Raw genomic sequence first — 26,629 nt, forward strand, 5'->3', positions numbered from 1 at the left:
TTTATCTGTACACTACGACATGACCTTAATGGAGCCCTGGAAATGCAGCCGTACTGCTCCGACCACTAATTTGAGGTCTTTGTTAACGCAAGCGAGAAGCTGCCGTGCGTTGAGTGGCTCCTCTGAAACGGAATGAAAATCGGGGGGTAATCCCCTGGCCGCGGTGAGAGAGGAGAATGTGCATGTAGATTTCGATGCGCGGAAGCGTGGTCGAGCTCACGTTCCTAAGCGATGGACCGTTTTGAATAGACTCGAATTTTGATGAAATTCTTAATTAGGACGCGTAACTTTTTACCTCTTCACCTGCACCGCATTTCCACATTTCTGCCTCGCAAAAACCCCTGGCTTGTTGAGATTTTGTGACGTGGCTTAATTAAGAACGCGATCGTCCAATAGTATTACTGGATATGTGCCTAGAATATCGCTGAATTTTGGCATAATAGAATTCAACAGTCCACAATTGATTACAACTTTAAAATGTATAACTCTGGAAATGAAACTGCGAGAACAGTAGATTACTGGAAGCTTTCCCACAGCTCTATCCAAGCGTTGCGTTTCCCAGCCTCCCAATTTAACTTGAAATCGCTCAGGAACAACCTCCAGCGATTCGTAACGTCTTGCAAAGGAAGCAGAACGGATATAAAAATATTAGCAAAGCCCAAAATGGAACTCGCTTAGGGGTAGCTAGGTATCTAAGCAACTTCTTCGACACGGAACGCGCACAAAGGTCCTCAAGACTCAACACGACACGCGTGTCCTAAGTAGAGCTCGTCATTTTCACTAGCGAGATATGTACTCAGGTCTTGCACAGCAACCTTAAATGCCTGAATGTCAATGGAGACACCTTAATTAACAGAGTAATCAGTCTCATATGCACCTGTAATGATGATACTTCAGTCGTATCGTAAGATGCGACATTGATGCTCTGCCTTCTCCTGGAGAAATGTAGTTTCAATTTATTTCACAGCATTAATTACTTGTTTCATTTTATAGAAGACTTTCATCAGTCTATATTATTTGATTAAAGTGTGTATAATTTAGAATCTAGAATATATTTTGTTAAGAAAAACAGTTTACACGATTACCAACAACTTCGTCGGCAAAATTAGTTATACCTCAGTGGTTCAGAATATTTGCGCACGATTTCACGCTTCGAAGTTGTTAGAATCGCGTCGTTCACGCACATACAATGCATCAGGACTTCAGGAGTAGCAGAGAAACTAAATTTCGTTTGCAAACTGTTTCATGTTGCTCGTCAAACACAACAGAATTGTCTCTCGTGACAGAATAATGCCCACGGGAACTCGATCCTGCTGCTTTGTCATTAACTGATAGAGCTTTCAAGAGTATCTTCAGAAAGAAATGTTGTGTACCTTGCTCTGTTCATAATGGAATGCTTTGAAAAACCTAGATTCTGCAAGTAGCGAATTTTTTTTCTGTACCATTTTAATTAGCTGAATGAAAATTCGACAATATTGAATCAGCTCACTTCCAAGTGGATTAAAAATATTTAATTACAAGTGACATCCTGTCGCAAGCTTTAAAGTTGCTTCAACGCGCGTGGCTTGTCTTTTCCGGTACAGCGACTTTAATTAAAGTACCATGAGAAGTGGAGCAATTAATGACTGGTGACATAGTTGAAGAGCTCGATACTGCTGTAAGTCCGTAATGAAAAAACTTCATCCTCCCACCATCCCGCGAACAAGAAGGGAACAACGAACGGGAAGAATCACTTTGACGAAAGAGGATCCTGTTGTTTTTTTATCGTGATTATGGGTCACTTAAAAGCTACTAGTGTTTACAAGATGGAATATTTAATACAATCTTTTACGATTTGAGCAAAGGAGCTTGCATTCTAAGTAGATAAATGAAAATTCAATATTCTGAATTAACCATGACATTTGTCTTCGTTGTTCCAGAGAGGTACGCACAGTCGTGCTCAACAGAGGCTCCTCTGGCCTGGGTTTCAACATTGTCGGTGGCGAAGATGGCGAAGGGATTTTCATTTCCTTCATCCTAGCCGGAGGTCCAGCCGACCTCAGCGGTGAATTGCGTCGCGGTGATCAGATACTTAGTGTCAATGGCATTAATCTTCGGACAGCCACCCATGAAGAGGCCGCCGCAGCTCTTAAGGTAACTTAAACAATCATTAAACGTTTCATCCTCTGCTTTAATCTTCGTTTAACTCCGACTCAAATCTACCGCTTCTGCCATGTTCAGGGCACTGGACAAACAGTGACAATTGTGGTACAGTACAAGCCTGAAGATTACAACCGATTCGAAACAAAGATCCATGATCTTAAACAACAGATCTCTCAGCAGAATATGATGACAGGCACCCTCATGAGGACCTCGCAGAAGAAATCACTTTACGTCAGGTAAATCGACTTTCCTGTACCTTCATAGGGATTTATGATTAAACTGATAATAGTAGGGGGACTGTAAGTCGTTTCGGACATCTGACGAAAGACGCTTTATGCTTTACTGTCCAGAGCGTTGTTCGATTACGATCCTAACAAGGACGACGGCCTGCCGAGCCGTGGTTTGGCATTCCGTTACGGTGAAATTCTACACGTGACGAACGCCAGCGACGATGAATGGTGGCAGGCTAAAAGAGTGACTCCTCAAGGAGAAGAGGAGGGTCTTGGAATAATACCGTCGCGTAGGCGATGGGAACGGAAGCAACGCGCCAGGGATCGTTCCGTCAAGTTTCAGGGTCACATGCCGGTCATCCTCGACAAGGTGAGTGCAGTTCATCGATCACATGTTCCGCGAAATAAGAGCGGATAATGCCTGTACTTTGTCACCTTGTCCATATGAACTAGCAAACACTCGAAAGCAGAATTTTTCAGATAGAAATGAATCGTATTTAAACTCTGTTTATCTAATAAATGATTGCAGCAATCGACATTGGACAGGAAGAAGAAGAACTTCTCGTTCAGCAGGAAGTTCCCATTCATGAAGAGCAAGGACGACAAATCGGAGGATGGTTCGGACCAGGAACGTGAGTGTCTCGAAACCTTGTACCAATTGTATCCTGCACGTTCTGTGCATGTTCAGACCCATATCTATATTGTGGTTTTTTTACGTGATATTTTTTCATTTTTTTTCTTTTTTAAATATAATCTCGTCGTATTTCTCAGTCACTATAAAGTATATTTAGAACCATGTGTTTGAACTTACAAATTACAATTTTTACGTGTGTCTCGCAACCCTTTTTTCAACGATCTTTCTGTTTAAACAAAATCGCGGTTTTTTTTTAACAATCCGAGGTCGATTTTTTAACGAAAGTAATTTGTAATATAGTAGTTTTCGTTGATATCCTTTTCTTTTGAAATGATCTATTTCTCGTTATTAATCGATGTTAATGTAGAGACTTTGCTGAACATTTGCGAAGGTGATCTCGGTAAGAACTCTGTTATCGATACTAGCAAAGTAGAGGTGTAACTTTCCCCAATTTAAAGAAGAAGAAAAAAGAGAATGAAATACTACCCCGTTTATCCGGTGTGTTCGTTGGCAAGTAAAGATCGCTTAGATATTCGTGACAGGTACGACGATACGCCCAACTTCCGATTGAGCTTTTGTGTTTTTACCAAATGTGAAAACGTGACATGTGTTTTGTTTTTGCCTGCTTGTGTAGGGTCGCCCACAACACCCGAGAACGAAAACGATCCTACACGTAAGTATATACCAACGTTAGTCAAGAAAAGAAACAAGATACACGATCACACACACACGACACACGCCATAGGTGATACTGAACACGCGAGCGCGCACACACATACTATGCGTTCGTAAAGAAAGATCAAATAAAGAAGAAATAATTTTTGAAACGACAAAAATTAGCGACCCCGTATACGAACGTTACACTTCTGAAGAGATCTTCTTCTTCCTGTACATTCTTCTTTGCTTGCACCTCAGCACGTTACCAACTTCATTCTTGCACCCAGAGTTTCATACATTTGCTTACTTTTGGGTACCTAAAACATGTAGAGATATAACTGAGCTTGCCGAACACGTTCATTCACTTTCTCTAACTGGCTAAAACTTTCCATGAGTTGACAGTAGAAGTAACAGTTTCCCTCAAATGCTTGGTAGTAATATCCAGCATGCGTAGTTCGTGAAAAATAGAAGTTTCCACGTTGCTCGTTTGCGTTACAAATAAATTAATCGCGTTTTTGTTTGAGTACTAAAAGTGTAACAAAAAATAACGTGAAAACGTGGAACGAAACTAGCACTGCTCGTAGCAAAATCGAGATATAGGCGAGCCTCTGCGAGCTATCGTGACGGATCATCGATCTGAAAAATCAAGCTAGCCTCTACGGTAGGGGGTGTTCGTGCTTAAAGCTTTACTTAATCCTAGCCTTTATTAATGGCCGCTTACTAGTACGCAACGTATACTGAAATATTGAACTTGTTATGTTTTAGCATTCATGCTGTGCTACACCCAGGACGACACTAACACCGAAGGTAATCACGTCTCTCTTTCTGTCTCCTCATATTTTCACTCTCTCTGTCACTCACAGCCTCTCTATTCGTATCTTTGTCTCTCTGTCGTGCCTCTCATTGCGATCCTTCATTATATACATTCCTGGCTCCTTCACCCACGACGAGGTTTCATCTCAGTTACATCAATTAAGAAATCATAAGTTCATTACCACGATACAATGGAATGAACACTATTGTTAGCCACGTTCTGTTAACGTGGAGCATCAGCACTCGAACAGTCCAAGTGGCTAATCAATTTTGCATACGTCAGTTATCCACGCTGCACTTGCAGAGTTACTAATTACCAGAGAACGCACTGACCAACGTAACATTTCACAATCCGAATTAAAGTCCTTCAGCATCCACTAACGTCGTTCATGCAACTCTTCGAGGTTAACATTATTCGTACACCATAGAATCGCCTTCATCCCCGAGCGATCGCTCAGCGTTCATTCTCGTCTCACATCTCATTCGCTCGCGCTTCTACCACCTGTCGTGTTCCATTCACAAACGAGATTCTTCTGTCTGCCGTCGCAGGGAGTAGAGAAATTTTGTATCGCGTTGAACTGCCTTATATGGAGGAACTGACGTTAGTTTATCTGGAAAAGGAAGATGATGAGAATGTTGACGAGATTAGTAAGTGAAGTTTGAAAAGAGTCAATGTGTGAGTCGGAGTGAACAGCAGATTACCAAATTAGGACAGTCGACTAACACCCAATCGAACATAATTTTGATCGATTGCCTTTTCCCTTTTAATCATTGATTCCCTTTTTGGTTTCTTCACCTCCATCTGCCACTAACAAGACACACCTCAAACGCTTCGCGCAGTTGGGACAGTCGCGACGTGCTTTGTCTGTCTATTATCTGTCGTTTGGCCTTACTTGTATACCAATCATCCTAGCGTAATGTTCTAACAGCCATACCGTAGAATGATTTTTACATAACATCGAATACTGATCCAAAAGGCAACCCTTTGAGAATTATCTAACGCTAGAGTACACTAACGCAACTTCGACATTGATGCTCTGGGGCTGAGTTTTCGGCTCTAGGGAGCTTATACCTCTTTCATCCTCGCTTCAATTTCCCATACACTGAAGCATGGATCAAGGCTCGTCCTGAGTGAAATCGATAACCCTGTCGAATTTCTGTGTAACTGTTAACCAAGCACCCGCTTTAGAGACGTGTTCGAGATGAATTATAATCATTTCGATCGAAACGTTTTGGGATTGAACACTGTTCTCTCTCTTTGGCTATCCGCTCCTCTCGGTAATACAGTTAGAGCAGCCCGTAAAGTCGAAAAAATCGTTTGTTTCCCGTTGTTTGACAGAGTGTAAACGTTCTAACCGTCGATATACATGCTTTCTACCCACAACGCAGCCTGTCGTCGCAGAAACACGGGTGTACTTATACTGTGAATTGCAGGCAGCGAAGAAAACGTGTTGTCCTACGAAGCAGTCCAGCAGCTCACCATACAGTATACTCGACCCGTCATAATCCTCGGTCCTCTCAAGGATCGCATCAACGATGATCTCATCTCCGAGTTTCCTGACAAATTTGGCAGCTGTGTGCCACGTAAGTATCAGGAAAAGTCCAAATATATCCTAAATTGTTTATAGAAACATGGAAGACTGTAACGTGCGCTTTCAATTCTTGTAGACACGACGAGGAGTAAAAGGGAATACGAAGTGGATGGGCGAGACTACCATTTCGTGGCGTCTAGGGAGCAGATGGAGAGGGATATTCAGAATCATTTGTTCATTGAGGCGGGACAGTACAATGACAATCTTTATGGAACCTCCGTGGCGTCTGTTCGAGAAGTGGCTGAAAAGGTAAATGAAGAAATCTACGAATATACTAGTATTATTAAAGGGAGTATGGTAGAGTTGTAAATTATATTTGCTTGATTTTTAGGGAAAGCATTGTATCCTTGATGTTAGCGGAAATGCCATTAAGAGGTTACAGGTGGCGCAGTTGTATCCCATAGCGATTTTCATTAAACCAAAATCAGTGGAATCGGTCATGTGAGTATTTCCTTAGCACTTATATTAATATTTCTGGTGTAACTTATTTGCTGACGAGAAGTTATTTCTGATTCTAGGGAAATGAACAAGAGGATGACCGAAGAGCAAGCGAAAAAGACGTACGAACGAGCCTTAAAAATGGAGCAAGAATTCGGAGAGTACTTTACTGGTAATTGATATCTCCTCTCCTAAATCTAGCATTAAAAATTGCCGTGTTTGATTAGACTAGAAGAACGTTTTTCCCTGTTGCAGCTGTAGTGCAAGGTGACACACCCGAGGAGATTTACGTAAAGGTGAAGGAAGTGATCGCCGAGCAGTCGGGTCCGAACATTTGGGTACCGTGCAGAGATCAACAACTGTGACGTCCTGCCCCCCATTCGCAGCCTGGCCCGAACGCTTGGACTTTACCACCGAGACGCCAAGCTTAATTACTCTTAATAAAATAATCAAGTAACCCTCTTAATGCCTTCCCCCGTCCCCATCCCGAGCCTGTCCCTGCCCAATCAGCCCCGTTCAAGTAACACACCGCAGTCTGTTCCGATTTGAGACCCGAAGCACGTCGCGGGAAGGCGCTTCGACGAACGGGCGTCTACCCTCCAGCATCACCAGTAGAAGTTTCACGAGATGAAATGCTAGATTAACAAGAGAGAGAATGATTTCTCAGCGTGTTCAATCACCTATACGAGTCGACGAGAAATTGCGAACAATCTCTGTAAGGAGAGCTTATAATTGTTATTAGCGCGAAGGCGCGAGAGTCGATCGCGCGTTTCGAAGCGACTGTTGTTCTCGACGAATAGTCGACGAGAATTTGTAACGTTTTGCCGCGAAGTATTTAAATCGTTCCCGAATCCCTTCGGCGCGGACGACGGACCGTAGGAGGGGATGATTCATGTTATAGTGTTAATACCAGAAGTGTTTCGTTGTATCACGATGTTTTTCATGTAATATGTATCGGATTTGTTGAGAAGAAGGAGGAGACTACCGTCGCGCGCAAACGTCTCCGCGTTGATTTTACTGCGAGACCAGCACGAATACACGGCGCTTGGAACCGTATCTCCGCGACGACACGACATTTATATATATCGTGCTTCGAAATTTGTTAAACGCACGCCCTTTAATATTATTCAGAGTGTATGGACGAAGGAGCCGTCGTCGTGTATTCGTCTCGAAATCGATTTTACGCGTCACGACGACTTGATGAACGAAGCCACGGTGCGTCGAGGGGTCGTGTTTTACGAAGAAGGACGAAAACTCGTGTCGCGGTTGTTTCGCTCGGTCAATCGCAACGCGTTCGATATGTTTTACGTAATGTACAGTTACTACAATCGCTTTAGAGAACGCGTTAGGATCGAACAGAACGGACTCGGCTCGAAATCGAGAGAGGTCATGGAGCCACGACAATCGCACGAGCACGTGATCTTCGTCGCGATCATTCGTGTAAGGCGCACAGCATGCTAGACGCTTAAAAAACCAGATGTTCCACGCGCAAATCGCGGCGTTGACGATGATGAAACTAGCGCGAGAAGTAAAGGAACGAATTTACGCAGAAATAAAAAGGAGAAAAAGAAATACAAAAAATCCTTGGCTTCACCGATCACTATTATAGCTTGTCCGGTTAATTCTGAGCGAAGTAGCGCGGTATTTTTTAAATGTACTTAATCGCAATAAGAAGGGAGACGAAAAGAATCGAGGAGGAAATCCGAACCGTAGGAACGTGCACTGAGAAGGGGGACGAGAGTGTTTCAAGATGATGCTCACGGACTTGTTCACCTGGAATGTGGACCGAGCAAAACAAGTGTTCCGTATCAGAGATGAGACAAGAAAGTAAGAAGAAAGAGCCGGGCGCATGTTGAGAACCTCACGATTCATCAAACCTCACAGGACAAATCTCTAGATGCTAGAATAGCGATACATAATGTTTTGTACAGCTAGATTTATTAAGCCAGTACTGGGTTATGTGCAACATTATATATATATATATATATATATATACATAAATATATATATATAGAAAAAGAGAAAACGACGAGTGGCAAAGGGAGAAAGAATGAAATCTATTGTAATTTAAATACCACTATACTAAATTATTATTACGATAGTAGGTATGTATTATTGTAAATACCTGTACCCGGGTAATCGAGATGATGGAATAAGAAGGTGTAGCGTGAGAGCGTAAATTGAAACGGGCAACGAGTTTCTCGAGCGTGTCCAAGGAAGATATACACATATAAAAGCATACACACATGTAGGCACAGCTGTTTCTATTTTTTGAATCAAACGGAGCGGTTATTTTCGACTTTCGTTTTCTACGATTGGCTCAGCCAATCCATAGAAAGCTGAATCCACGAGGGGGAAACGGACCCTGTTGAAAGGAAGTCGCGAGGGAACCGGCGCGTGACGATGGAGAAAAGAAAGACGCCTCACTCGACTCAGCGTCTCATGAGCATTTCGCGCGGTCGATCTATGGCCCGCGAGAATCATTCAATCGCATCTTTTTCAAAAGCATCACATTTAACGTTCCTGCGGGATCGACTCCGCGACTTTGAACCAATTTGAAATTCGTTCAGAGGTAGACACCACCGATGAATAAAACGAGGGCATACGAAACAGGTCCGAGAACATTGCTCATCGCGGGCTAGTACTTACGAGTGAAACGAACAAGCGTTCTGCGAATTTGTCACGAAAGGTAACGGATAAAAATGTTTAGAACGAAAAGGAATTTTGGAAGTTAGGTAATAAAAATGAATGCATTGTTAATGAATTAATGCAATTATTTCGTTCGCGATCGTCGATGATTGTCGGTGATTCCGCTAAATCCGTTTCCGAAGACTACGATTAGAAGCGGGAGCGGCAATTTGCGTTTCGTTTCGTTCGTTAGGATGTCTCGCGCGACCAAACGGCACTGGTTAATCGGGTATAATTAGCATGAGTATGCTTTCTACGAGCTATTTTTCCTACAAAAAGATCCTGTGTTTAGAGAATATTAACACAACAGCCGTCACACGTATTATTACGTAAGAATGAAGACGTATACATATATATAAATATATATATATATATATATAGTTTGAGAGGTAAATGTGAGCGATAAAGCGTTGCCATGTAATCCGCACAGGTTCTATGCCTGAAAACAGTGTGTGAGAGAACTAGGCTCCGTAAAGTTAAATGGGAAAATATTTAAGAAAAAGAAGACAAGATGGAATGAACAAAAAAGACGACTGTCTCGATGTAAAAGAACGTATAAAGAGAAATAATTACTACAGACACTTATTATACACCTCTATAGTCTATTTAATAATATTACTTATTGAATTGTCAATCTCATGTTCACCTTGTTTCATCGTTTTTAAATAGTTAATAAACGTTTTACCAATTTTAGCAGCGGTTTTTGACAATTTTCCTTACCTTTTTCACGTCAGAAAACGGTTCTTAGGGTAGGGTGTAAATTTACATAAAAATGTTACATTGAGATTCAGAGCAAAAAGGTAGGTATCGAAAGAATCAAACATCGTATCGGTAAAAATACTTGTTTTTTATTACATCGAATAGGATAACTCGTTACTGTTATTAGCGAAAAGAAAAAAAATCACGAGCTGAGTTTATTACGAAAAATCGAGTTCATTTGTCTGTTTCTATGTCGGTCCATCATTGTGACTGTGTGATTCTATAACCAGACGGTACGGAGAAACGATAATACGATATAAGCACAATAATAATAATACTCAATTAATAATCGTAACGCTTTTTCTTCTTTTTTGTTCCTTCATGCTTTTTTTTTTACTTGTTCTATCTTCCTTAATTCCATTCTTTAGACGAATCACAGTGAGAGAGAGAGAAAGTTTAATTTGTATCTTTTCCCCGCGGTATTCGATAACATTATATATCGTTTAAACTAAACTTCTGAAATAAAATATATATATGTACGTGTATATACATATATATTCATATATTTATATTTATATATAATATATTTGTTCTGTACTTGTTGTATTTTTTTCCTTCCTTCACATATAATTATTCTTCTGTCTCTTCCCGGTGAAGCAGCAGCAGTTAACACATTTAGATCGTTATATCTCGAATAAGATATACATATATATAAATTACAAGAGGGGGTGAAGGAAGCGTTTACCGGCTAAGAAAAATGTACATTGATAGTTCGCTATTATGTATATATCGTACAATAAAAAAAGCGAATAGTCGTGACGGTGGTAGGACGACAATGGTAGTAGTGATCGATAATAATAGTAATAGCGATTACGTTGTGTAGTCGTATAGTAAATGTGACGGTACTGGTAATAGTAGTAATAGTAATAGTAATAATAATTAATTAATAATAGTAGTAGCGGTAGTAATTGCGATAGCCCCTAACATATTGCAAGAAGTATGTACACGTATCGATCGATTCACTGATAATACAGGTTCTCTCGATTCCTAACGCCGAGCGTTAGTAAACGCTTAGTAGAATTACACGTGATGTGGAAGTGTGTATTTACGCTATATGAACAAGTGTCGTGTGTTCTTCCTGTCTACTTACAGCTCGAAAAACGCTTTTATTCGTAATATCTATTTTACACGCTTGAAAAGGTACATTACGCACAGTACGTACAATAATTACTCCCTATACCATTTGACATTTGAATCCTCCCTTCCATCTTCGACTCCCCTATCCTCCGCAAAATTATACAGAAGTTGCACTGATCGCGGACAAACAATCGTGGCGGCATAGTCGCGCACGCACTTCTATTGGGATCATCCTATGCCCGAAAATAGGTATATACACACGTGTAAACTGTTCGCATTAATCGGTCCTTTGAAATGTCAGCTAAAATAAAATTAAGGACCAGTGACATGCAGCCAATCTCGATCAGGATCTTCCTTCGTCGACTAACACTCTATATGTAAACGAATCGAACACTCTTTTATTCAACTACTGTTAAATTAATACACTGACGTTCTCGTAGTCGACGATGGAAGACGTTTGGCTGTGTCCCTGTTCAATTCATACAACGCACAGAATATATTGAGAATTACACATAGAGATATTTCCCTGAGACTGATTATAACAAGTGAAATCTGTATACGGAGTAAAATGAAACGTGCCACGCTTGTTACTGGTAGATGCTTTTCCTCTCTGATACAGAGCTCTTCGTCTGTCTCCGTTTCGACCATTGTGCCTCGTCGAGATCTAAGTACGTGGTCGTTATCGATCCCTTCGATCAGGTCCCCATAGGAACATCTCCCGACTGATATTTTCCTAAATCATGTGATTCCTGAACGCGTTCACTGCTGAACGTTATTCACTTTCTGAAACGTGTCGATCACACGCCATATTGAAATACTACGCGATTATTGCTAAGAGATAACACAATTGACAATGACCTACGTTAAACAGAGATTAACTAGAAACCGATTGCTAATATCAACGTTAAACTTGATAATAAAATTCGTTAATTCGATAAAGCAAACTTTGAAGAAAAAGAAACATAGGCCCCGTATCGGTGCACCAATAACAGCGTCGACCCTCTGCCGAAGGGTGACAAGTGCTTTTTCTCAATTGACGAAACTAAGCAACAGTGAACGCGTTTTCAATCGCATCACCCTCTCACATTCAACGCAAACGATATTAAACCTAATTGATCCAACGTCGTCAACCGAAAGTGAAGACATTGATTCACGAGTTGAATTAATATTATTGCACAGTAAGCGATATTGCGCCTCTTGTTCCATCGATCGCTCCAAGCCATCAGTCGCAAAATTGCACATCCCAGAAAAAACAGAGAACAGCAAAACATAAATGGTCCTCTTTAGTCGACAACTGTTTCAACGCTCGTTTCAAACTTAAACAATTAATCTAATCGAACCTACTAACTAACGATCAACGTGGTATTATTACAAAAAGGAAACAGAAGAAAGAGGAGAAGAAATAAAATAAAACTAACAAGTGGTAACGTGGAAGCTGTTAAACAATTCGGTGTTGCGTTCCCTTCAATCAATCTGACAACTATCAAAGATTTGAAACGCATAAGTTATAAGCTCTCTCTGAGTATCAATTCTCTCAACGAACAACTGAGTTTTGAAGGAAAAAATCGTGTGTACGCACACACAGATCCGCGATAGCGATAAAAAATATTTCTAGTATCAGAGGGTGTCCTCGTGTCTTCACGCGCGACCACCTCTGAGACGATTCCGAATTTGCATCTTTGCAAAGACATCCCTTAACTCGAGTCTAATGCTTAAATAGTATTTTAGAAGTACGATCCTCTCGGACAGGAACGATATATCGTGCTGATCCTATGATAAATCCTCACCTAGAAGCATTACAATCGAAGACTCGCGACTGCTTTTCGCGGCATATTAATAAAATATCACTGTTCTGCGTATAGACACGAATAGAGAATATCCTCCGATAAATACTGCTAATTCTAGTGCGTTCACAGTTTGCTGTCACTTGCCTGTTCCTAGACTCTACGTCACTGTGCACCTAGTCAATTGAACGTAGCTTGATACCCGATGCGAGTCTTCTTGTAGATCAAAAGAAATGAGAATTCAATCCATCTGATCTCGTACAGTTCCTCGTCACGTTCAATCTGCAGCTGTTTTGTTACCCTGTCGCGTTCTGGCCTGTTTCTCGCGCTTCGGTGAAACGCCCTTCTCCTTCTTCACGGTATCTTTGGACGCTGAAGTCGACGGTCGTTCCTGGGGTGACGGCAGCCCCAGAGACGCCTCCTGTCACCTCAGGCTGATTACAACCTTCTCCACGTTCAACAAGGATCTCACTTTGTCATTGTACTTGATCAGGGTCACTTTCGAGCCCCTTACGTTAATCCTCTCGCCACCACTAAGCAAGTGGCAACAACGAGACTGCTCCAAAAAGTCCTGTAGTTTTAATTCCCGCATTATGTCCCGATGAGCGATCGCTGGCGGACCAGCGTGTGCTTTCGGGTTCACTTGGCGCAGCAACGCATCTCTGCTCTTTATCCTCAAGGCTGCCATTAGATCTTGAAGCAGGACCCACTTGTCAGAATCATTGGTCAAGGTAAAGAGAACCGGCAAGTTCACGTCGCTCACTTCCATCTCGATTTCGTCTAATTCGGGCTCTGGACTGTCCATCGGGGGATCGTCAAGGGGATTGTAACCAGTTTCTTCTGGGTCTGAAATGGGACAAATTGGTTAGACACCTGTTCGAGAATTATAGGAGTTATGAATAGCTAATTTACTGTACTCCGACTGTAACTCAAGTCGATTATATAACTTACCAAAGACCGAAGACGGGCCACCAAAGGACCACGGTGTGCTAGCTCGACCTTGAATGTCGTCCAAGTGTTGCTCCAGAATAGAATAGGCGTCTGTGTCGGCAGCTAACATCAATGGGGTTTGCCCTGAATAGGTAGCTAACAGGGGATCAGCGCCATAGGAAAGTAGTAGGCGGACAAGTTCAGTAGCACCATTTTCTGCTGCCTCGTGAAGTGGCCTGTAAAAGAAGGAATCGATGTATGAAACAATTATGCAAGTTATAATCATAAAGTCGAGTTAACGAGGATAACTTACCTTATTCCTCCATTTGCACTTTCACTAGCATTTGCTCCGTACGCGAGCAACAGCTTCGCGATTTCGAGATGGCCTTTGGAACATGCTTCATGAAGCGGTGTGTACCCTGCGTTATCTTTAGGACTTGGAGCATTGTTCAATTTTTCTAAGCAGTAGGCTGTGACATCCTATAAATAGAATAAACAAATTTATAATTAAAAAGGATCCAGTCATCGTTACCATTGATGTAGTTAAACAATTAATTGTCTACTCACCGTGTAGCCAAGACGAGCAGCACGATGCAACATTGTTTCACCGACACCTTTCTTGATCACCCAGGTTCTGATCTCCGATTGAATATCAGCCACACATTCCGGGTTGGGCCTCGTCAATACTGGCCTCTTTCTTTCTTTAGGTAACGTTTCATCCTTCTTCAAGGGTTTCTTCTTTTTCCGAATGTAGTCGAATCCGGAACGGAACTTTCGCCTACTCGTGCGAAGTTTCAATTTCTTCTTGTTAGGAATTTCTGACTCATTGGTCTCATCGTCGAGCTCGTTATTCTCCGCCTCCTGCGCTTCATTCGTTTCTTCCTGTACTACCTCGTCTTCCGCCTCTGTCTTCAAGCTTTGTAGCTTCTTCTCGGCCAAGGACTTCAGTAGATCTTTCCGCCTCTTCACGATCAGGAGATGACGATTCGAGTTCATAATTGCTTTGTGACTCCTTAGAATCCCAGCGTTCTTGAGGCGAGTGACCACTTTCTGCTTCAACGTTCTTACCTTGCTTAACGTGTTCTCTGGCGTTTCAGTCTGTGAATCGTCGTCCTGTGAGGTATCGTCATGGTTCTGCATCGGAGGAGCCGAAGCCGGACGGTCCTCGCCAAAGACTTCCCTAATTGTCGCTTGTTTCTTCAACACCCGCGTCTCTGTCCTCGTCCTGCTCTTCAAGACCAGCGTGGAAAACTCATTCGGTAGCGCATGGTTGTTCTTAAACGTATCCCTGAAGTTATTCACTGTCTCTTTTCGGAAGTAACCAAGGAGGAATGAATCTGTTACTTTGATAGGCTTCGGTGTCTTGTTGTCCTTCACCGGGGACTTGCCTTTAGGCAACTTGGATGTTTCTAATAAAGGTGTTAGACTCGGAGTTGGAAGAAGTTCTGGCTCATTACTGCCTTTCTGAAGCATCTTGCCTCCCACTTTGTCACCTGCCTTCTCTTTTTGTTTTCTCTTCTGCTCCTTTTTGCTGGTGCCGACTTTCTGAGCTAGAACATCGATTATAGAACTGCTTTCCGACCTCGCGTACTTCATGGTTTTCGGAGGACACGATATTGTTGTGGACGAAGTGGCTTCTTCGTCATCTATTTTACTTCCAGCCCCGATTCCCGTAGTACTGAAGCTATAGTTAGATTCTATGTCGCTGTCTATGACCTTCTTTCTGCTCAGATACACGTCAGAGCTGTCCATAGACACGGAGAGAGCTGGAGAACCCGGGTCCAAGTCTGGCAGCGAAGTGGACAACCTGTGAAACCTAGATGGCTTCGAGACTGTTATCAACCTAGGTGGCATTCTCAAAGACTTCTTGTAGACGTACACTTCCTCTTCCCAGCCAGGCCTGAAGTCGCTACCATCGCCAAACAAAGGTTTAGGCTTGCCTTTCTGGGAACTAGTAGTTGTTTTCGAAGTAGAAGATTTCGATTCCTTCTCAGCCTTAACTTTCATTGGCGTGGTATCCCTTGATCGTAATTTCATTCCTTCAGACTCTACACTGTTATTGCTGGAACGTTTTCTAGCTCGAAGCCTGTCTGCTACCGAAGAACCTTGACCAAATTCCGTGCTCGCGTCACTTTCTTCGCTAGAGGACTCACTGCCACTGGACGACTCAAGTTTAATCCTACTCCCTCGGCGTACTCTTCTTTTCCTGCAGATTATCTCCTCTTCGCCGTCGCTGTCTTCCTTCTTCACCTTCTTCTTCGCCCGCCGAATAAGCGGCACTTCCTCATCCGAATTTTCGCTCGAGTTTTTTTCCTCCTCTTTAGTAACCACCTCTGGTTCGATCTTCACTTCTATCTTGACATCCTTGACCATCGAAGTATCGTCCTCTTTGCTTGTCTCAGGAGACTCAACTTTACTGTCCACAGGTGACGACTCAACGTCCTGCAGCTCCTTCTTAATATCCTCTGGCTTGATCTGAGACGTATTGGCGTCGGATTCTTTGCTACTATCATTCACCTCGTCATCGAACTTCGATGTCACCGTGCAACTAGTCTTCTTCTTGCGACCACGTTTCTTCATCGCGTCTCCAGTGCGCAGTTGCTCCATGAACTTATCGCACGTAGAAGTCCAGAACGTGTCGACTTCAGTTATCTTATCGTTTTCCTGAATGCATCAGAATAGACAATAGGCTAGAAAATTCTAAAACAGCAGATGCAACAGAAATCACAGTAAAAACGATCTTACCTTTAATTCTATTTTCACGAGATCCGACGAGGGAGTCATCTCCATGCACATGGCATCATTAAGGGGAACAGGTGGTTGCACTTTGGACAGTTGCTTCCTGTCCCTCCTCATCTCTTCGAGTGTCTGCCTTTCCAGTACCGGCATCTCGCCCTCAGAATCACTTTCTCTGAAGTCGAAGACTGACGTTTCAGAGGAACTTCTAAATCCACTAGCCCTTGCTGGCACGGTGGAAGCAATCACGGGTACAGGAGCCGGCACAGGTATGGTTGCAGACACTGGCATGTTCTCCTCCTCTGTTCTTGAAAAGAGTCGTCTTCTAGGTGGCAGGCAAGCCACTTTCTCGCGCGTTAACTTTGGTGGACTGCCCACTGATGAGCCTGACTGCGGTGTGGACGTCGAAGCGGCACTGTCTAACTCTGTCAATAACGATGGATAGCAAAATGAAGATACTAGCTCACAGATGCTACAATAAACAAGATGCACAGTAGTGTAGAGTACCTTTTGGTGTCGATGACACTTCCTGCACGGGCACAAGTGTTGGCTTCGTAGCGAACTGACCAGTTCCCACCTTAAAAAAAATTACATTTTTTTGCTAACTCTATAAATACTTTATAAGTAGATAATTCTATTATCTTTAACTTATTTATCATAATTACCTGTTTAAGTTCCGCCTTGGTTCTAATCTTGGCGGCCAATATGGCAGCTAAGCCGTCATCTTTGTCGCGGTGAATCTGATTCTCGATGCCCCGAGGTCCCAGGAGAGCCTCCTTGCCAGGAAGCGTGGCGGATGAATTCACTCTGGAGCCATACAGACTGCGGGGGGGCTCCTGAGTGATTGAGTCTACTGCTCTCGGCACATGGAACTTGTAATGGGGAGGCGTGTTGCTGTTTCGTTCCAGTAAGCTCGCCGCTGTGAACGGTGACAAGTTGTGCCTTCCGATGTTCGTTTTGGGCTCGACCGGGGCGACAACCTTCCGGAAATAGAGAATATCAATCCTAAACTCGTTGCATCCTAACTCGATGGAAACCTTAACAAGTGTACCAAAGAACATTCTACAAAATCTAGGAAAGTAAAACATACCTTATTTTGGAAACTCTGTTGACTATGATTTGCCAGGATAGGCTGCTGACTGTTCATTTGTTCCTCTCTCTGTTGCTTGCTCTCCAGGCTATTCCTCAATAAGCTGAGGACCCGTTTATCAGCACCAGTGTTGCTCGGTGGATCCGCCGACTGTCCCGCAGACGTGGAACCAGATGTCAAAGCTGCTTTCTGACTTTGTCGGTAATTTGAATAAGACTGGCTAGTGTTCACTTGTTGCGGCAGAGAGTGCACGTTCGTGGGTTTCGTGATAACGGGATGGCTGTACGATGTCGAGCTATACGGAACCTTAGGCTCCGCGTAACTTCTCTTATCACAGTAAGCTTGCTGGTACCTCGACTCTGACGAAGAGTAACTGCTTTCCGATCTTTGCTCGTAGGTGTTAGGCGCGACCAGGGTACCATTCGGCAGAGGAACAGGCAGATTCATCTCTTGCCTTTTCTGCTGCTCGTATAGCGCCTTCGCCGTGGACAGTCTCTGCTGAATCCACGTGTCCAATCTGGGCTGCTTATGGGGCACTCCAGTCTCGTAGATAGTCTCCCCAGGTCTCTTCGAAGGCGATCGATCCTTCTGCGGAGAAGGCTGGCTGTACTTGTTCCTACTGTCCATGTAATACTTCGACTCAGACGGATAATCCTGCAGGGGCAATCCAGTGGAGCCTATCCTTGCTGGGTCCACCATCTGAGGGGCGTACCTCGAGGACCTGGCTGCGACGGAGTCATTGGCTGACAGATAAGATGACGATGGGGCAGGTGGTGGCGGTGCTGGCGCAGTTACGGCATCGTACACTTGCGTAGGCGGCAGTGAAGACTTCTTAAACGAAGACATATGGGGCAGTGGAGCAACACTTTTCGAATGGTGCTGCGAGGGAAGAGGTTGCGGAGGCGGAGCGTACAGCTGCTGAGACGAACTCCTCCGTTGAAGAGTATTCTCGTGTGGTTGACTGTGGTGATGCCGTAGCGGAGTAGAGTTGAAATCCGGCAGAAAGTCGACCTTTGGGGCGCAGACTGTCTGAGGCGTGGACGCTCGAATACCAGCCGGTGGATGGCTCCTACTGCTGCTGTTGCTCGACAGCCGATTATCGAAGGTGGAATACGCCGATTGCGGAGGGGGCTGCACCGGGGGTGGTAGCACCGTCCTCGACCCATTACTACTTCTCGAAGAGATCACAGTGGAACTACTGACGTGCTTCTCCGTTACTGTCTCGATGTCATCTTGAGCAGTGGAATCCGCTGACGTCTTCACCGTCTTTACGGACAAGTCTAAGGGAGACTCTCTCTTCCGAACTCCGTTCGTCTGTGGCGGAGGGGTGACCAAGGTTGGGGCAACCGAGGATTGAGCGGTCGACGCAGACGAATTCTGGTAAGGGTACTCCTTGTACCCATAGTCATCGGTGGTCCTCACCGGCGGATGATGATACGATCCCGTGCGACTCGCCTCAGATTGATACGCGTGCATCGTATTAGACGGCGCGGAGGATCTCGCGGTGACCCCCACAGAAGTCACCGTGGTACTGCTCGAAGAGTTGCTGTACTGATGGCTGGGCGCCATTGTGGTCGCGTACGTCGGATAACCGTGCTGACTCGAGTATCTGCTATACGAGGAATTCGTCACGGTAGTCGTCCTCCCGTTCACTGGCATCGCGTGATTCACGCCAGACGGCGTCACCGGATACTCGGGGACCCTCTGAGGCGCAGCCTGCATGGAGGAAGCAGGCGGTGTCACGACGGAGACCTTGTTCGCGGCGTACACTCGTTGTCGTTGCATCGACTGCGCTTTGCTCGCGGACTCCCTCCTGTTGGAATGATAAGACGACAGAGCTGCGATGGGAGGAAGGTTGTGCGTACTGCCACTCCTCGAAACGGACGCCAGGGGAGACCTGTAGGATCCATAAGGAGCCTCCATGGAATTCCTCTTCGAATCGACTCCGTTGTAGGTGACAGGCTTGCTCTGCTGGTAGGCAGCGACACCATTCGTGTTCCCTGTGCCAGAGCAGATCGACTGGGGTATTTGAGGTGGCATTTGCTGAACGTACGGTTGACTCTGAGATCGGCTGGTCTGGGAGTAGTAGCTTCCTTGTGCTTGAGGCGGCTGAGAGTTCTTCTGGAAGGAATGATACGAAGAGTGCGGTGGCAGCGCGTACGGATGACTTCCAGCGTAACCAGTGGTAGGTTGGTAATGTTGCGACGTAATCGGAAGGCTGTACGAGTGAGGCGTGGAGGTGGCTGGGGGCGGCGGAGGGTAGGTAGGCGAATGCGGCTGGAAGCTGCTGTGTGGGGAAGGTGTGTGATGAGGAGAGGCGTGAGGATTATGTAAGCTGGACACGTGGGGAGATTGTCTGTGCGGCGATGGCACAGTGTGATGAGGAGCGTCATGGGGTGAAGCCACAGGGTGATAACCGCTCAACGCTGGCGGCGGTGGTGGCATTTGGCTCGAAGAAGAGGACGATCCGTGGACGACCATCCGACTGCTGTAAGAGTTCGTACCGATCGAGTGCGAGGACGCGTTTATTCGACTAGATAGCTGTTGCTGGTGCTGCATCTGGGACGTCTGTTGCTGCTGCTGCTGCTGCTGCTGCTGCGGGTGATGGCCGGCCGCGGTCCCAGCTGGCGGCAGATGCGACGTAGGAATGTGCGTCGAAAGATTCTGCGACGACGATGACGACGACGAGGAAGGAATGTGATTCATGCTTCCGCCGTGACGAGGGCTGCACGAGTTCATCGACAAACAGGACGGAGACGAAGAAACGCGAGAACTGTGCGACGACCTTTCTGCATGGGACTGCCTGTCCGACGAACTGCTCGACGAGCTCAGTCGACTCTGCGGCTGGTGCTGCAGCCCGCGGTAATTTTGTGACGAGGCCGACCCGTAAATCGAGGATGCGCTCGTCGGTGGAGGTGGATTGCTGCCATAGGAACTCGGTATCCTCTGCTCTTGGACGTGTCCCTGAGCGGACACTGCGCTAACGTTCGTCTGTTCCACTGCCGTCGGCGTCGGCCTCGTCGCTGGCTGAACGCTTCCCGTGGACGTCGCCGCCACGCTGGCGGACTGATAGATCGAGTTCTGAGTGAAGGGAGCCGGGGCGCTCTTCGTGATGTCCGGATGATGATAACGGGGATAGTATTGAGTCCTCTGCGCTACCACCGACGCGTTCGATTGCGCCGGTCGATCGTTGGCAGTTTGATAGGTAGATTGATGCGACGAGGCGAGTATTTCCGCGGTAGAGAAAGACGTCCTGGAGACAGGGTTCAGCTGCTGGTAGACTGGAGCCGGGGAAGCTGGCTGTTGAGGTGGCTGCATCGGATGCAACTGCGACGAGCTCGACTCAGCGGCTGTCGTCGTCGGCTGTGACTGTTGCTGGTGATCGTTCGACGACGACGACGAGGAAAAGGACTGCTTTTGGGAGAAATTGGACGCTGAGGAGGATCGACTGTTCGACGGCTGCATCTCGGTTAAGGTGATGGTGGTCGAGGACGACGAGCTTGCCTCCACGGAGGAGCTCTCGTCGCCTGGCCTCGTGTCAGAGATTTCGACTCTGGTCGGTTGAGGGGGATAAGGTTCGACGGATGGGCTCCAGAAGCTGTTGGAGCTGGACGTATTGTTGTCCACCGAGGACGGCCTGACGTCGCTGGAATATCGACTCGTTTCCTGCTCGTTGCTGCTGGCCGAAGTCGATTGCGCCGGTAACGGTAGTGGCGGTGGTGCTGGCGGTGCTGGCGGTGCTGGCGACGAAGGAGCCACGGATGAGGCGGTCCCATGGTCGTGCGACGTGGACGAGGCGGTGCTCGTTGATGTCGCGAGATTGTGATCCGCTGACGCGGTTGCACCACCTGTACTCGGCACGGGCAGTCCCTGGAAGTACTGGCGAGCCCCCTCTAAGACGTTCGTGAAGCTCACATCCATGTCACGCTGACTGCTGAACTGCAATTCAAAAATAAATCGCTCATTTACCTCCCTCTTACTATTCTCCTTGCTAACTTTCATTGCTGATCTAAAAGATCTATCATAGAACCACTTCCAACATTTATGTATACATATTTCGAAGTATCAAGGCATGTTTGAAACTTGAGAATCGTCGAATGGATCATGGAATCAGAACAGGGTCCCAGCAGAGTACCGAAAAGCTCGTTCACACGGTGCTGCTGGCTACCAGAGCAGCCACGGAACCAGGCCGAAGCATTAATCTTCATTGTCTTGTATTTGTCTGCAGCGAGCCAGCTTCCCCTCTCCCTTTATCTCTCGTTCCCCTATACCCTTTTATTGCCTCTATCTCCCCGGGCGAGCAACTTCAACTGCGAAGCAGTCCGATCTCGCGTTATTAATCTCGTTGCCCCGTGAAAGATAAGATCACCGCGAGGAGCAGCAACCTGCCGAGGGGAACAAAGCAAGACTGTTGTCAGCGATTGCGATGACGTCTAGTTACCATCCTAAATGCTCGAGATTGATAACGAAGCCTCTCATTGTGGCTTAATTAAATGCAACTGTACGAGTACAATCGATACAGGATAATGGAAACTACGGAGTCCAATAAGTTAGAGATATTAAAATGAACCTGTATAGCAAGATAGAACTAAATTCTCTAATAACCTATGTACGTAGAAAATAAAAACTTCCAATGAGTACTTCATCGTCCAATCAACACACTCTCGTCTCGATTTGCCCAGCCAGGAGAAACAGCAATTGAATGGCCAGAGTCTCTACAAATCGAAAGAAGCCGAAGCGGATCGAAGTATCGGCAGTTATCGCGATTCACCTGTTCACGAAGGCGTCCGTGACTCGACGATCGAATCTCATCGAGTATTGCCACCTCCTCCTGTCCTCCTCGAAGGACGTCGGAGATCTTATCCTCGGTGGAACAGCCACTCGACCGTCGATCGTTATCGATTATCTATGAACAGGGATCTATGAACAGGGGTTGGAGGTGATAGCGTTGTGGCTCATTGAGACGTGCAACGAGCCACCGTCTGCGTGAATCTAGAGAAGCGACGCGCGGGAGACACGACCACACGACCGCCACCCACTCACCACCATCGACCACGTGCAGGTAGTACCGACGTCGGTGGGAAGTGGTAGGCGAGAATCAATATCGCGCACCCTTGCAGACCGGAGCAACCTGAGGGGTTGGTTTGGTCCCCTTCATGCGCCAGTCAAAGGCCCTTCTCTCGAACCACCCCCTTGTCCCTCTGCCCTTCATCCCTTTGCTCTGGCTTCCTTGCCTCTTCGTTTCGTTCCAGTCCATTCCCATTCCGTTCCATTCTATTTTACCCTGTTTCTCCTCGCTACCTATACATACACGCACACTCCCTCCTTGTTCTGGCGAAACTTGCAGAATCGTGGATATTGTACATACACCGCGAGAGAAGGACGGTTAACTGGAACTCTCTCGATTTTGGGCATGACGGATCATTCGATAACGTTCGGTTATCGAGTAATAAATATATTCCAGTCGATCTAATAGAAGAAAGGGGTGGAGAGGATTGCAAGATTGATGTAATAGCATAAGGGTAAGGATTTCTGGATTGCGTTGGATTCGAGTGAAATGCATGAAGGCAAACTAGTAATCTACTTGATAAACGTGAAGATTTTATTTATCGTGAACTTTTTAAGAAAACAGTGTGTGCTTTCCAAAGGCAGCACAACCTTCGATAATCCCGAAAGACTCAAATTCTCGAACTTCCATGCATGTCAAGGATATCAGAAGCCCTGGAACTTGTAGGTGGAGTTGGAAATCTTTGAAACTAGGCAGCCTTGGAAACCAAATATTACGTTGAGGCGGTCCAAGTTCACGGCGAGAAGTTAAACAGGAAATCTTCCTACCACCAAATCTTCTGTGAGCAGAGAGCGTCTCTGCAACTTGACAGTCTCAAATCTTTCGAAGTTGAAGACAATTTGAGAAGTTTACACAAGAACCAAGTACTACATACAGTGGAATCATACATTTTTCTACCTCTGCAGAATGGAGTCTTACACAGAATTCTTCTGAAGTTAATACAAAAAAGGCCAAAGAGGAAACTTCTTCAAAGAATATAACAATTCCTAAAACTCCAAAGGAAATTGAAAACCTTCTCATGCAGAAATTCTCAGGAATGAAACGCTGTGTGAAAATCATCTAAACGTCTGAAATAAAGTCTTTCAAAGGAATTGACTCTCGAAAAGTTGCAGAAGACCAAGTCTCCGAAGAATGTCAAGAGTCGCTGAACCTCGAACCCGTAGTTCGAAGTATTTGAAAGACGAAAGCCCTCGAAGTTCTCAGAAAAGTAGCAAGTTCATGACAATTATCCGTCAAAGTAAAAGGAAGAATGCCTCGCCCCTGTGTTACAAGGTTTTCCCTTCGCGACAATATCAGTGGTCAAACATCGAATATAAACGACGAGAGATCGCTGTAAGTTTGGTCGAGTGAAGATTGCGAGTCAAGATAATCCGTTGGCGGTCGATTAAAAGCCGCGCAGCGCAACAGAGGAAGGCGGAAGTACGAGCGAGAGCCGAGAAACGGTTTAAGCCCGGTTAAGCTGAGGGTTAAATGGTCGCCACGTGGTGGGAACTGGTTCGTCCACGAAGAACATACGTCTTCCGAGCAACTTTTTACGCGCTGCATGCTCCGGATCCAATGAAGAGGCAAACGAGGTTCAGATACAGCTCTTTTACCTCGTAATTCTCGTTTTCCTTCCCAATAGCCTGCACCAAATCATTATGGGCCCATTAAACGCATCGCCCAGCGAATAAAAACTAACACCACCTGCAATGTCATTTTTTAGGGCTTTAGGTGATTGGAAATACAAACGATGCAGATATTAAAGGTGTAAATTAAGCACTGTTGATTCAGCTTAATAAATCGCCAAAACCTGATCAATTGTCAATCCCTATAAGAAGTAGCTAGCTAGCTACAAATAGGATGACAGGCTTTAGGGGACGTCAGCCCTAATTAATTCCTCAATTTGGTGGACGTTTTACTGTACACAGGTTTCCGATGGCAGAGCAGCGGGCGAAGCAGAGGATTGCCAGAATAGCCCAATCGAGGCAGCTTGGCAGTTCACCAATCAAAGCACTTTACCGGCCAAACTCTCAAAGGGGACGAAGAGTCGCGGCCTGATGCGCAGAGCCGCGACCAAAGAAGCTCCCGAGAATCTTTGATCATCCTAACAACGCTTTTTCAGGCTGTGCGCAGTTGAAACCCTCCGTTCTAGGCACGAGCAATAAAACTAATGCGGGCGTGGACTTGTGTGCAGAGTCGGGCTCGTGTGTCGAAAGGGCTGAATCAGGCCAGGGGGAGGGACGGGGCTCGACTGACCCACTCCACCTTGGCATGGCATCCACTCTCATCCGTTCTCGCAACAAACGCATCTGTACCTCAAACAAGCCCCAGCCACACGACCGTCGACACCCTCTGCCACTTCACGCTCGTTCGCACCGTCTCTCACACCTCTCATCCACCAACCAGCCCCTTCAACACCCCGTTTCTTCGTGTCCCGTTACGATCCTAAGCTTTCGTCAAACCGCCGACAACTCTTGCCGACGAAACATTAATCCTTGGATTGTCTTCGACTCGGAACTCGAGAAGAGTCAAGAACTTGCAGCAAAGAGTTTCAGTCTTCTTTCAGAGGGAAAAGAAATTCAAGAAGCGATCCTTTGTAATATAGATTTGTCATATAGTAAATAAATCATGATATAAAAAATAAGTAGCTCTGGGCGAAGGTTAATTATTCATCTCTGATAATTAGGAAATAAGAAGATGCTCATTTCAAATGCTTATTTTTCAATCAGAACTCAAATCTAAGCGTCTTATTTATTTTAGCACTTGGAGTGACTGACGAACACTTTCCCCTAATTCTACTTTTCGATAGAAAATACCCTCTCTTCTCTGGTTCAATCGTTGGTTGAAATGTGGACTGACCAGCTCAGAGTACGCAATCATTATTCAAGATCATTGGTTGCCCATTAAACTCGGCCGGCGGTCTTTCGTAATGGGCTTTCGTAACGACTTTCATAGATACGACAACGGTAATATTTCATAATACGCCCAGTTGTAAACAATTTCCCCCGAGGGCGGTAAAAACGAGGCGCAAACGGCCAGATAGATGGATATCGCGCGACTGTTCGAGCGGCAAACGGGAATAAGGTCAGGGAAGCCAGACGACGGGAAAAAACTCCTGGTGATCAAAGTGAACCAATCTCTGGGAACGCGGTTGAACATCGAAACCTGAAATTCGCTAAATAAGTAGACCGGAAAGACGAATTTAGCGACGATAAAAAAGTTTCATAACGGTAATAGAACTGTTCTTCAACTTTTTCAAAAGGTGAAACGAAAAAGGCATATGTATGTACTGCAGAATCCATGAGAACACTTTCAGTCCAATGTCCAATCTTAATGGATCATCGCTAGTTCAGTGAATATTAGCGAACAGCTCCCGCGAATAATTAAATACCACACCAATTGACCGTCAATTCGTTTTTAAACTCATTCGATCGCGGTTTATTGATTATCGACTGATTTACACATACGCGCGTGGGCCACGCTATCAGTTGTTGATATCATGGGAATCGGCGCGTGGGTGGCGAGCTCTCGATACCAAGAAATCGGTTAGACCGATTACTTAATTAAAGCTAAAACGATGTTGAGGAGAACCGGAATAAACAATGAGCATGAAGAGAAGTAGATATCTCGAAGATAAACGACGTGGCAGAAAATTCAATGGAAGGTCGCGTGGGTGGTTTCAGTTGCAATAATATCGTTTCGATTTGTATTGATCGGTAACAGGAAATTCTCCACGAATAAGTGCATGATCTTTCGCGTTAAAGTTCGATAACGAGCTCGCGACAGACGCTGATTAATATTCGTCGCGACGCCTTACCACGCTTTCTACGTGAGTCGCGTGACAATTGCCAATTCCTTTTTTAAAGATTTTGCATGATACGCTTTCCCTGCTAGAAAAAGGAGTTGCAGATAAGTGGTGTATGAAAAGAGATACTTAGGACATATTTCTGAAGTGTACATATCTGCTGATAAATCATCTTAAAGCTGTACAATAATGCGGTCCAACTAA

The 26,629-nt window shown here is 45.2% G+C and overlaps 2 protein-coding genes across 16 annotated transcripts in view; one reads left to right on the forward strand and one right to left on the reverse strand.

Moving 5' to 3' along the window:
• The window catches only part of Dlg1 (MAGUK family member discs large 1), a 376,826-nt gene extending 369,433 nt beyond the window's left edge, over window positions 1-7,393 (forward strand). For 11 of the 15 annotated variants that reach the window (XM_076393504.1, XM_076393526.1, XM_076393518.1 and 8 more), the window contains 12 exons: window positions 1,920-2,133; window positions 2,221-2,378; window positions 2,493-2,742; window positions 2,902-3,004; window positions 3,641-3,679; window positions 4,429-4,470; window positions 5,026-5,124; window positions 5,911-6,060; window positions 6,145-6,317; window positions 6,400-6,509; window positions 6,587-6,678; window positions 6,762-7,393. In XM_076393504.1, coding sequence (XP_076249619.1) covers window positions 1,920-2,133; window positions 2,221-2,378; window positions 2,493-2,742; window positions 2,902-3,004; window positions 3,641-3,679; window positions 4,429-4,470; window positions 5,026-5,124; window positions 5,911-6,060; window positions 6,145-6,317; window positions 6,400-6,509; window positions 6,587-6,678; window positions 6,762-6,871 — 1,540 coding nt within the window. In that variant the 3' untranslated portion in view covers window positions 6,872-7,393. The remainder of the gene's footprint in view (window positions 1-1,919; window positions 2,134-2,220; window positions 2,379-2,492; window positions 2,743-2,901; window positions 3,005-3,640; window positions 3,680-4,428; window positions 4,471-5,025; window positions 5,125-5,910; window positions 6,061-6,144; window positions 6,318-6,399; window positions 6,510-6,586; window positions 6,679-6,761) is intronic. The other 4 variants (XM_076393489.1, XM_076393470.1, XM_076393496.1 and 1 more) reach the window with 4 other exon arrangements.
• A 2,629-nt stretch (window positions 7,394-10,022) lies between these two features.
• LOC143188910 (uncharacterized) overlaps window positions 10,023-26,629 on the reverse strand; it is a 60,411-nt gene continuing 43,804 nt past the window's right edge. The window contains exons 3-10 of the mRNA XM_076393432.1: window positions 17,571-21,509; window positions 17,146-17,460; window positions 16,988-17,057; window positions 16,490-16,905; window positions 14,312-16,408; window positions 14,058-14,224; window positions 13,766-13,980; window positions 10,023-13,660 (exon numbers count right to left, since the gene is read on the reverse strand). Coding sequence (XP_076249547.1) covers window positions 13,239-13,660; window positions 13,766-13,980; window positions 14,058-14,224; window positions 14,312-16,408; window positions 16,490-16,905; window positions 16,988-17,057; window positions 17,146-17,460; window positions 17,571-21,491 — 7,623 coding nt within the window. The 5' untranslated portion in view covers window positions 21,492-21,509 and the 3' untranslated portion in view covers window positions 10,023-13,238. The remainder of the gene's footprint in view (window positions 13,661-13,765; window positions 13,981-14,057; window positions 14,225-14,311; window positions 16,409-16,489; window positions 16,906-16,987; window positions 17,058-17,145; window positions 17,461-17,570; window positions 21,510-26,629) is intronic.

The sequence above is a fragment of the Calliopsis andreniformis genome, chromosome 1 (genome assembly GCF_051401765.1).
Source record: "Calliopsis andreniformis isolate RMS-2024a chromosome 1, iyCalAndr_principal, whole genome shotgun sequence".
Lineage (NCBI taxonomy): Eukaryota > Metazoa > Arthropoda > Insecta > Hymenoptera > Andrenidae > Calliopsis > Calliopsis andreniformis.